General features: G+C 36.9%; 1 protein-coding gene across 1 annotated transcript in view; it reads right to left on the bottom strand.

The window, feature by feature from the left end:
* Positions 1-8356: 8356 nt before the first annotated feature.
* LOC150110110 (putative carbonic anhydrase 3) overlaps positions 8357-12493 on the bottom strand; it is a 290668-nt gene continuing 286531 nt past the window's right edge. Inside the window, exon 8 of the mRNA XM_090415351.1 lies at positions 8357-8464. Coding sequence (XP_090271477.1) covers positions 8357-8464 — 108 coding nt within the window. The remainder of the gene's footprint in view (positions 8465-12493) is intronic.

Below are 12493 nucleotides of genomic sequence, written 5' to 3'. Positions count from 1 at the left end.
AAATAAACTAACGCCTTTTTATTCCCGTATACAGGGAGTAGGCGAGGCCATTTAGCCCTATCTAACTTTTGGAGACTGAGTAGGCAGATCAATCTCCACTGGTACCAATCAGAGATAGATGGCCCAAGGCTATCACTAATTAAGTGGTACACAGTGAAGAGAGACGGCTCAAATGTGCCGCCATCTTGTAGTCCCTAACCCTAACACAATATATTTAAGGTCTGAAATAATGTGGGTTCTACGGTCGATTTTCTTGAGTTTACAGGACGAAAAACCCGAGTTTCCGGGAGGAAAAACCCGCTTGCCCGTGCCAGAGATCTGCTAACTCGGGAACCGGTCGAAAAAAGGCTTAGAAAAATTTCCTCTAGTCGCCGACTAGACTCGAAACCAAGTCTTCCTTCGTGCGGCCAAGCACCGTGGTGTGCAAACGCCCCATCCACATCAAGAATAAGTCTTTCTCTAAATTATATTCCTTTGTATTAATATTTGTTTCTTTCAAATTAATTTTAATTATTCCATTGTTAGTTGTTTCTTTTGGAATTTTTCATAATTCTGAATAAAATCTTAAAAATTGTGGTTGCTTTAAGATTTATTTTATGCTTCAAAATTTTATATGTATATATCTTATTTCATGTCGATCATATTCTAAATTAAGAGAACAATAATAGACTTTGTGACAAATTTAAAAAAAAAAAGCGACAAGCTGCTTCCTAGATGTTAAAGTTAGGAGACAATTAGAAACAGATACAGATCATTATTTAGTACAGGTAAAATTAACGTTTCCATCAAATTGTTTGCAAAAAATTTAAAAGAAACCAGAGAAACAAAATCTAAAGATAAAGTAAGCCTTTAAACAATTTTAGTATAAAATATTTATACCAACAGATGATTAACAATTATTTACAAAAAATGAAGAAAATCTAGATACAGAAAAATAATGGATTAATATGAAAGAAATTATTATTGGCAGCATGTAAAGTCTAGGGATACATAAAAAATGCTGTAGAAATAAAATAAAAAAAAAAAATATATATATATATATATATGGGACAATGAAACAAATCAACTAAAAATAAAATTAGCTTTTAAAGAGCCTGGCCTGGTTGGCCAAGTAGATAGCATGCCTGCTCTCCAACCAACAGGTTGTCGGTTCGAATTCCATCTTGGGCATGGATGAACATGATAGCTCTGAGTTTATAGTGCTTGACTGGATTTAAAAAAAATAAATAAATAAACAAGAATATATATTAAAAATATATAACAAAAAAAAACGGCCAAAAGAGAAACCAGATAGAAAAAGTTGGAGGGGAAAATGTTATCATGTGTAGAAAATGATATATAAAAAAGCAACACCCAAACTACATTGAAAAATTTTTAAATGTTAATAACGAAGAATTGTAAGGATAACTTAAATAAAATAAAAAAGCAGAAAATCTGCAGATAAAATAAACTCTAAACTGTATAAATTTGCTGAAAAAAAAATTTCGTCAGAGATTATTAAAATGTTTAAAATATAAGGGGTCAAATACTTCATTATTTAAAAAAGCAGATAAAAGAAAACCTGTTAAGTATCAGTTAACAGGTTTTAAGAATTTAGTTTAGTGAATACATGTTGTAAAACATGGGGAAGAATAATTAATGTAAAAAAGATTAATGTCAAAATGAATTTAGAAAAAAAAGGATGCTCTACAATAGATTCAGCATTTTTTTTTTTTTTACTTATAGAAAAAAAAAGGATATTAATTTAGAAACTCATCCTGTTTATAAATTAAGAAAAAGTATTTGATGAAGTAGAAAGACATACTGATATACTATAAAGAATAAATACATGTAATATTTTATTACAGGCAGTATTCAATATAGAGGGTCATTATACAAAATCCTTGTGCAGTGACAAAGATGTTACCAATTTTAAGCATATCAAATTAAGAATTTGTGAATTTGTGAACACACCATTCTACACATTGAGTCTGAGATGAAAACTTGTTCACAAAATGGTTTTCATGCACACATGGGCTGACAAAAATTAGAGGTACATTGCTGCGATCCTATCATAGTATGCTGCATCACCTTGAGTGCATGGGCTTCTTTGTCACCTTTTGGTTTTAAACTTGGCAAGAATTATATTGTTGTTCTTCTTATTATTATTCGTGACACCTCCAATGAGTCCGAAGACTCATCACGGGAGGACACCCACTGTACAACTCTCCATCTCCACTACTACACCGAACCTCCACCACCAATCAACAACATTAGCGGCATCTACTGACCACCACAGCTATTTTTTAATCTGTAAATTCCATGCATTCTGAAGGGCTGATTTGTCTGTGTGCAGGATGAAAAAACCCAAGTTTCTGGGAGATAAAAACCCTGCTACCTCCATATGCGATCAGCTAAGTCACCTTTGATTGAAAAAGTCCGTATAAAGATTTCTCCCGTCATGATGAGAATCGAACTTAGGCCTTTTCCAATCGAAGGGCACAACATACTGTCATTCTTCCAATTGCATGTAAGCAAGCAAAATTTTTGGGAAGTATCTCTATGATTAGGCTACTTGTATACAGAGGTAAAGACTAATGACCTTACATCAGCTGTCTTAGTATCCCATAATGCAAAGCACACATTCTTTTGGACATGTATCATGCAATGCATTATGGGAATTTGCAAGTTTAATTCAAATTATAACCAAGTGAAAAAGTTTTCTACAAATTCTCGCTTCATTTCGCCTCATTTCATTATGTATTCTTTCGATTACATAAATGATTTGTGGATGTTTAGAGCAGATGGAAGAAGGGTGTGTGTGTGTGTGTGTGTGTGAAGTGTGACCTGAAAAAGGAATTGATGAATGCAAATATGAAATTGATGACAGAAAGTGTTAGTAGCGAGAATGTGGCAGGGAAAATGAGTGTACATTTGAAAGAGAAGGATGGTGAGCAAGAGAGGTGAAAAAATGTTAAAAAATCAGTAAAAAAAGAAAAAGAGCGATTTGAAAACAGTAACAAATGTTAAAAGGGACGAAAGTGAGGTGAGAGTGGCGGAAGGAAATGAAATTGAGAGAACGAATGATACTAGAAATGGCGTGACGCAGAAATCGAAAGTGAAAAAAATCGAAAGAATGAATGATAGCGAAAAAAGAATAAATGATGGCGAAAGTTGGACGCATGTTAGACTGAAAGTACAAAAACAAAGAAAGTTGAATGAGAGTGAAAGTGAGAAGAATGATAGCGAAAGTTGGACATATGTTGGACCAAAAGTACGGAAACAAAGAAGGATGAATGAGAGTGAAAGTGAGAAGAGGGGGTCGAGGGTTAGAAAGATTGAATGATAGAGAGAATGTGTCGCGAGATTCGGAAGTTGAATTGGATTGGATGAGGCAAGAAATGAAATGGATGCAGAATGAAATTAAGAGAATTCAGTTCAAAGCTATTAAAATAAATCATGATGGCATGAAAGAGTTAACGAAAGATGAGCGAGTGGTGTTGTATGGCGACTCCATTATTAAAGGTGTGCTAGAGGATAGAATGCACAAGGTATGTTTTCCAGGCAGTAAAATAAGTAGAGTGATTAAAGCATTGGATATGAGGCGGGAGCGAGCAAAAGAGTTAATAGCATTAATTGGTACAAATGATTTGAGAGAAGACAAAGAGCGTGCCAGAATGAATATCAGGAGGCTGCTTGGAAGGATAAAAGAGAATAGTGTGACAAGAAGGGTAGTCAGCGTGTTGCCTAGGTATGACTGTGGTGAAATGAGACGGGAGAGCAAGGATTATGAATGATATGTTGGCTGAAATATGTGAGAAGATGGGAGTACAGTTTGTTAATGTGTGGAATGAGTTTGAGGGACAAACTGAGCTGTATGAGAGCGATGGACTGCATTTGAGTGGTTAGTTGCTTGAAGAGACTGCTGCTGGGAGGTAGAGAAGTTACTAGAGAGAATGAATCAGATCGAGAGGGGGAGTGATGTGGAAGAGCAGGAGAGTAAGACAGGAGAGATTGAAGAGGTGGATATGAATGGGGAAGCGAGTAGTATGAGTATAGAAAATGAGAGAATGGGTGTGCAAGAGGAGCAGGGAAATGGAGAGGCTCAGGGTGGACAGGGGTACACAGCGTGGAAAGGTGGATGCTCCAAGAGGAGGTGAGCGCATGTGTAGGCAGGAAAGGAATGGGATGACCAGGGATCAAGAGGAAACAGTTGGAATTGAAAAGGGTTCTAAAATGAAGAAGCAGAAAGGGAAATGGAAATGGCCCCAGTCGAGCATGGAGCGATCACATCAAGTGAGTGGTATCAGTGAGTATAAGAAACAAGAAGTATAAGAAACAAGGCAGATGAAATGGTTGCACTAATTGTGTCTGTTCACCCAGAGATTGTCGGAATAAGTGAGACATGGTTGGAAGAGGATGACATCCTGACAGGAATAGAGATGGAAGGGTATGATGTGTTTTGTGAGGATAGAAGGGATAAAAAGGGAGGGTGAGTGCTATTGATGATAGAGAAAGAGTTATGTCCATACAAAGTAGAGATGCAAGACGGAAATAGTGCCAGTGGGTTTGAGGCACTATGGTGTGAGATAGAGGTGAATGGAATCAAATACTTGGTGGGATGTTGTTATAGACCAGGTAATGTAGATAGTTATGATAGTGAAATGTATAGTCAAATTAGCCAAGCAAATAAGAAAAGGGTGATCTTTATGGGTGATTTTAATTATGGCAATATAGACTGGAATGATGAGATAGCAACTGGAAGTAAAGAAAACGAGTTTCTTGAATTTTTGAGAGATAACTACCTCAGACAGTATGTAACAGAGGGCAAACAATGATTAAGGGTCTTGGATTTGGTCATCTCATCAGAGGATGTAATTATAAATGAGGTGTCAAATAATCCACCAATTGGTGAGAGTGACCATGAGGTGATTACCTGAGTAGTTGCCAGCAGTGCAAGGACCCCTGTGAGAAAAGGGTATACGTGGAACTACAAAAAGGATGATTACGAAGAGAGCTCAGAAGACAGCTTGCGGGTGTAGCGTGGCATGAGGAGTTAGCAGGAAAAGAGATCAATGCAGCTTGGGGGATTTTCAAAAACTATCTAGTAGATGCAATGTCTAAATGTATTCCAAGGGAGAGATGGTTAAATAAGGTAAGTGTGAGATGGATGAATAAAGAGATTAAGCATGCGATACAGAGAAAAAAGGGCATTGTGGAGGCAGCATAAGAGAAGTGGAAATAACCAATTTCATAAGGTCTACAAAGACCAGGCAAGGAGGCTGACTTAGTTGGTGAGAGTAGCTAAAGAGAGGAATGAACAGCAGTTGCCTAATGAAGCCAAAAATAATCCTAGGGAGTTCTTTCGATATGTAGTCAGCAAAATAAAGAATGATTATGGAAGGATGACATTGATTGGAGAAAATGGTATAAAGACAGCTGTTGCAGAATGGGTGACGGAGATACTTAATGAGCAGTTCATAAAGATCTTTCAATCTTGTGAATGTGACTTCATGGAGAGATTGAGAGCAGTTGATGATGGGGGGGGGGGGAGACTGACTGTAAAGTGAGCAAGAGGTGTCTTGGGAGTTGAGTAAACAAGATGTAAATAAGGCTGTGTGACTTGATAATATATCACTGCTTATTCTGAAGGAATGTGCCAGGGAGTTGACACCTGCCTTGACATATTTTTTAAATACAAGTCTTGCACATCGTCAAGTTCCTAAGGAGTGGAAGGAGGGCAAGATTGTGCCACTTCATAAAGGAGGTGATTGAACTCAAGCATCAAACTATAGGCCTATCTCTGTGTCATGTGTTCTGGTTAAGTTGTTGGAGAAGCTTGTGAGAACTAGGATCCAGAGTTGGGTTGACAACAATTGTATTATCTTTGATGGACAGCATGGATTTGCTAAAGGGAGGTCATGTTTTAGTAATCTACTTATTACAATGAAGTGACTGCTTCCTTGGACAGAGAAGAAGGATACACAGTAATATACTTGGATTTTGCAAAGGCTTTTGATAGAGTACCTCATGATAAGTTGACAGTCAAACTAGAGCAGATGGGGTTGGATATTAGATTAGTGCATTGGATTGGAGACTGGCTATCTGATAGGTATCAACAAGATGTGTATGGGGGGTGTGATATCCAGGAAAATGAAAGTCACTAGTGGAGTGCCTCAGGGGTCTGTTTTAGGGCCATTACTGTTTAACTTGTATATTGATGATATTGGTGAAGACTTGGATGGAGATATTCAGTTGTTTGCAGATGATACAAAGTTGGGATGAGCCATGAAAAGTAGAGAAGATGTTGTAGCCTTACAAGACTTGAATAAATTGAGTGATTGTGCACGGAAATGGGGGATGTGAGTTAAATGTTGCAAAATGTAAGGTTTTAAAATTTGGAAAACAAAGATGGGATGCAGAATTTATGCTTGGTGAGAATATATTGTTGGAGGTAGAGTAAATAAGAGATCTGGGGGTAATAGTGGATAAGGATCTAAAATTTAGGGGACACATAGCGAAAATTGTGAAGACAACACAAAGGCTTCTGGGAATGATGCGGAGGACACTGATGTGTAGAAGAAGTGAAGACTGGAGATTCCTGTTCCGTTGTATAAGGTTTTGATTAGGCCACACATGGACTATTGTGCCCAGATTTGGTCACCAGGTTTTCAGAAGGATGAAGAGATCTTGGAAAGGGTCCAAAGGTGACTGGCTAAGGTAGTTTCTGATCTCTGGAATGTCGAATATGAGGAAAGATTGAGAAGATGTAATTTGCAGAGTCTCATGGACAGGAGGAAGAGGGGAAATATGATAGAGACCTATAAGTTGGTAAGGAGTTGTTATAGGATCAATGGTGGAGAAGTTCTACAGAGAATAGTTGGAGATCAGGGGAGAACTAAAGGTCATTCCTGGAAATTGTATAAAGAGGGTGTGAGAGGCAGGTATATTTTCGTGCAGAGTTGTGAATGATTGGAATGCCTTGCCTAAGAGTATGGTGTCTGCAAGGAGTTTGAGTGTGTTTAAGACACGGTATGATGAGATGTGTGTGTGTGATAAAAGGACCTCCCAGATGAGTCTTTGACTCCGTGGTGTCTTGGGGTAATAATAATAATTTGCTTAACCTAGTTGGCTGAATCATTAGCATAACTGCTGTGGACATATTAGGTGAGAGATGAATTTCACTGCTCGGTATGAGACCACCACTCCACTTACTGGAAGTCTAAAGTGGCGTGAAAAACAAATTGCATGTTTGGTTTCTGGAGCAGAGTTTCCTGATTACGTAAAAAATAAAATCTTTAGCTACCACAGTACTAATATCCCATAGGTTTACAAAATTTTGTGAATGGGTGTCAAGTTTCGCTCTTTTCAATAAAAATCATTTCAGGTACTTAAATTTAATCATTAGAAAAAAAGCCTAGAAAAATCTGAAATCTTGAGATCATTAGCCCTTTCAAAAATAATGGAATATGGGCCTCACTCAATAAAGATCTACACATATGGCTCCAAAAATCGAAATGGCAATTCTGGGAGTGGCATACTGATCTATGGCTCTCATAATATAGAACTAAAAACAACTAACAGTATTGGATGCAACTCATACCATGCAGAATTAATAGCCATTAACACAGCACTGCAATATTTGGACAAACAAAACCCGAAGGAGTTTATATTTTTCCCAGATTCCTTAGCAGCCCTTCAAGCTATTAAGAACTGCTACACTAGCCATCAAGAAATACTTAGAGACATAGCAAAAAACATAAACAAACCACATAAGGATTCCGAAATAATCTTTCAATGGATCCCATCCCATCCCATGTGGGATTAAAGGGAAACGAAACTGCAGATGAAGTAGCAAAAATGGCCGTAACGTCAAGTGATACCACAGATTTCAATCTTTTTAAAACCACTCAAAAAGAAAACATAAAAAGAACAATTCTTCAGGACATGACTCACCACTGGTACTCAGCAGAAAATCCAGGAGCTACCATAAACTCCACGTTTAATCGCAGTGCCACTACCATGATCTCTCGCCTCAAGACCGGCCACACAAGGCCAATCAAGTTTAGCAATGGCATAAAAGTCTTCCCCACCTGCAAAATCTGTAAGATCGAGGAAGCATCACCAATGCATTTGCAAAAACTGTATGAATATTTCCAAATGTGAACTCTATAACAACCCAGGAAAGGTGCTGTATAAAATAAATGAACTTGACCTCTATGATCTGGTGTAATAATACCATGGGATAATAAAAATAAATAAATAAAATTAATCATAAGCAACATAAATTATTGATGACAGAAACACCAGTGAGCACTGTTACTCTAGAGACTTATTTATTACTTTAAGTCATACTTTAGTTACATACATTCATGCATTAATTTTGCGTTTTCCATATTGTTCGCTTATTTAAGGGTTGAATAGGACGATAGTTGTCCACCATTGCTTCACCATTAAAAAACTTTAGTCTTCTGAATTCCCGAAGCTTAAAATAAATAAAATAAATCAATATGAGTACTGTATAATTTTAAAACTTTTTTTGTGAGATAAATTTTTACTATGATAATTTTACATTTCACCAGTATAATTTTTACATCAGTGTTTCCACTGATTTATAAAACTCACTTTTGCTAATAAATTTGTTTCAAAAATACACTTATAATTTCTTACATTATTTAATTATACGGATGCAAAAATATTAAGGAACAGTAAGGTTATACCTTTCCTTGATGTGGATGATAAATGCAAACCCTCAACTTTGTTTTTATTTCTGAAAGGAGTAGTTGAAACTCTTTCAGCCCTAACTTTTTTACAATTGGGCACAATCTCTCACTTGGCAATCATCAAAAGCTGTTAGTGAAATTAGAGGCAATACTACAAGGGGTACAGACAACTGCTGCTATCCTGTGATAATAAACCCTAATGCTCATACTGCTGCGTGAAACTGAATTCTGAAGCCCTATAATAATTATTATAGACGGCAACTATAGACCAACCTGTAATGGTTTTTCTTATGGCAATCTAGCATTATGGTATTAGAAATGTTGCCAGAATGATAAAAGGCACCTATTGTAATAGTTTTCCCCATTAAAAAAAGATTTGTCACTGAAATAAAAATAAAAGTTGATGAAAATAGTTGTTTACTTTTTAATTTCCAACTGTAATACACTGATGATGTTTCACAATATGTGAATGAAATATCAGTTGTTTAATCAATCTTAATTAAATAACTTTTCAACTGTGCCTATGTGTGACATTATTATTATTATAAAGAAACAAATCTTATACATTTGTTTCTTTCTTGTAGAAAGGCTTATAAGCTTGTTAAACATGATAATTAATACTTAAGGAATTGACAGCATACACTAGAAATATAAATTAAATTAACTTTAATATATACCTTCCAATATTTCAGCAACATCACGTTGCCATCTTCATGGGAACTTAAGATAAAGACACGTGCACGCAAGTACTATATAACGTGTAGTACTTGCATGCATGCAAGTACTGCCTGTGACTAGTGCTGTGCTGCAGGGTTCTGTTCTTGGACCACTGCTGTTTAATTTGTTCATTAATGATATAGGGAAGGATCTAAGAGGAACAGTTCATTTGTTCGCTGATGATGCAAAGTTCAGCAAGGCATTAGTGAATGCAGAAGATGTCAATTTCTTGCAGGACGACTTGGATAGATTGGAGTTCTGGGCTAAGGTGAATGGATGTCAATTTAATGTGACAAAATGTAAGGTTGTGCATTTTGGGATGAAAAGATTAGCAGCAGTATACCACATTGGTGGAACTGTACTCCAGGAGATTGATGAGGCCACGGACTTGGGAGTGTTGGTGGATAGGGGGATGAAGTTTAGGGGACACATTGCAAAAGTGGCTAAATCAGCTGATAAACTCACTTGGTTGTTGAAAAATACTTTGACGAGAAGAGACAAGCAAATTATTGTACCTCTGTACTGAGCCTTGATAAGACCTCATCTCGACTACTGTACCCAGATTTGGTCACCTAGGTTTCTTCTTGATGGGGAGGAGGTGGAGAGGATTCAGAGGCGAGTGACCAAGATGATAGCAGGTCTATGGAATGAACCTTATGAGAACAGGTTGAAGATTTGTGGGTTGCAGAAAATAGTTGATAGGTGGAAAAGGGGAGATATGATTGAGACATTCAAATTGCTAAAGGGTTTTTATAGGATTAATTCAGAGGATATTTTTGAGATCAGGACTGGTGGTGGGAGAACTAGGGGACACCTATGGAAGCTGGGAAAGAGTGTGGTTAGCAAGAGTGTTAGAGCTGGGTTCTTTACTTTTAGAGTGGTAAATTAGTGGAATAAGCTGCCAGAGACTGTTGTGGGTGCTATGATAGATACTCTGAGAATGTGGTATAGTTGTGTGGACATGATGTTTAGGGCCTCCCTCGATGAATCTAAGGACTGCCTTGAGTCGCCCGTAATAATAATAATAATAATAACAGCAACTGAGAAATGAAGCGAGGAAGCTACCGTTTTCCTAAAGTCCTGATGGTGTCCCCTGGCAGGCTATATTAGGTGTTCTCGGCCTTTGGGCTGAAGTTCTTCTGATATATGTTTCTCAAATTTGGTGAAGTCTCATGCATCCAAATTTGTTGAGGTTTGGCATGTTCCTAAGGGCTGAGGCTGATTCCATGAATAGTCCTTCATATTTGAACTTGCTGCGGTGTATTACTGTGGCTTTCTTCCACTTTATTCTGTGCCGAGTATCCAGAGCATGGTCTGCAAGCCCAGAGTGGTTGTACTGGTGAAATTGGATGTAGTCCTTGTGTTCTGCGATTCTGATATTTGCTGTCCTGCCTGTTTGGCCAAAGTAGGACAATTTACAGCTGCAAGGGACCTGGTATATACCAGGTAGGTCTAGGGGAAGTGGTGGTCTTTAGTAGAGCGGATAAGGGATGCCAATTTTCTATATGGTCTGTAACAAGAGGTCAAGTCATGTTTTTTTTTAGGATTGTGTTGATTTTTTCCAAGGTGCCTCAGATGTAGGGAATTGTGATGGATTTAGAGTAATCTTTTTTGTGATGTGGGGGAGGTGGGTTGTGGATAACTGGTTTTAGAATTTTTTTGGATTTTTTTGAGGGTTAGACATTGGCTGAGAAAGTGTTAAGGATGTGATTTAGTTCAGTGGTTAGGGCTTGGTCATTTGAACAGATTAGTTTAGCCCAGTTGAATAGTGTCTTAATAACTCCATATTGTTGTGAGGAATATACCAAATTTGAGAAACATACATCAGAAGAACTTCAGCCCAAAGGCTATGAACACCTAATATAACTCCGCCGGGGGCACCATCAGGACTTTAGGAAAATGGTAGCTTCCTCGCTTCGTTTCTCATTTGCTGTTATGTAGTACTTGCATGCATGTGTCTTTATCTTAAGTTCCCATGAAGATGGCGATGTGATGTTGCTGAAATATTGGAAAGTATATATTAAAGTTGATTTAATTAATATTTCTAGTGCACACTATCAATTCCTTAAGTATTAATTATCATTTGTTTCTTTATAATAATAATTTGCAGGTTCTATCTTTAGTTTCATAGGTTACTTCTCGACATAATCTTACTTCAATAAATTTTTTGAGAACCAAAGAAATTTTTCAAAGTTGCTATTCATGTTGTTTTAGAAAGCATTTTCTCACCTCTCCTTTGACCTATTCATTATTTTCAGTTTAGGAAATAATCAGAAATATGATAGAGCCAAGTCCAGGCTGGAGGGGGTATGTTCCACAAGTGCAAAGCTGATCTTTTTAATACCTGTTAAAGCAGATACACTACTCTGAAGCCTTGTGTTATGTTGCAAAAGAAGTCTTCTGTTTGTTGACACCAACCTGATCCATTTGTGGTTTCAGCTTTCTCAAAATCTTCAAGTAATTTGGAAAATTTAATGCCATCCCTTTCACTATATAGTCCTAGTGAATGCCATCTTTGCTGTCCTAAAAGACAGGCAGTATGCTCTTTCTGGCAGAGAGTTGAGCTTTGACCTTTTTTTTTAATCCCTCATGTGAAGTAGGGTGGCAATATTTCATTTCAGGGGTCACAAAGGAAAGAAAGCAACAAAACAAGACTAGGCACATTTCAAAACCAATATACATTCCAAATGATGTTGTATGCAAGCACTACTTTCAGAATGAGTACATCATGAAAATTATGGAAACAACTACCGCGTTAGAGTAAAACTTTAATATAAACCAAATTAAACACTTGACATTTTGACTTCACATTAAGGTCATCATCTGGAGTATACACATATATACAAAGAAACAAGCTGCCCTACAATCTACATGGTATGCTAAACTGACTAACCATTACTTACAACTATTGGCCTGACCTCTGGTGTAAAAAAAAAATCCCTTACTACATCAAAGCTAGAGTCCTGTTATTATTATTATTATTATTATTATCTATTAGGTTACCAATTAAATTAAGCTGGAGAGCAACATGTTCACACAAAAAAATTACTTATATAAATATACATATAGATAAT

This window comes from Typopeltis vanoorti, chromosome 1, assembly GCF_054136105.1.
Source record: "Typopeltis vanoorti isolate ZY-2024b chromosome 1, IOZ_Tvanoo_1.0, whole genome shotgun sequence".
Taxonomy (NCBI): domain Eukaryota; kingdom Metazoa; phylum Arthropoda; class Arachnida; order Uropygi; family Thelyphonidae; genus Typopeltis; species Typopeltis vanoorti.
This window is presented reverse-complemented; position numbering and strand designations above follow the sequence as displayed.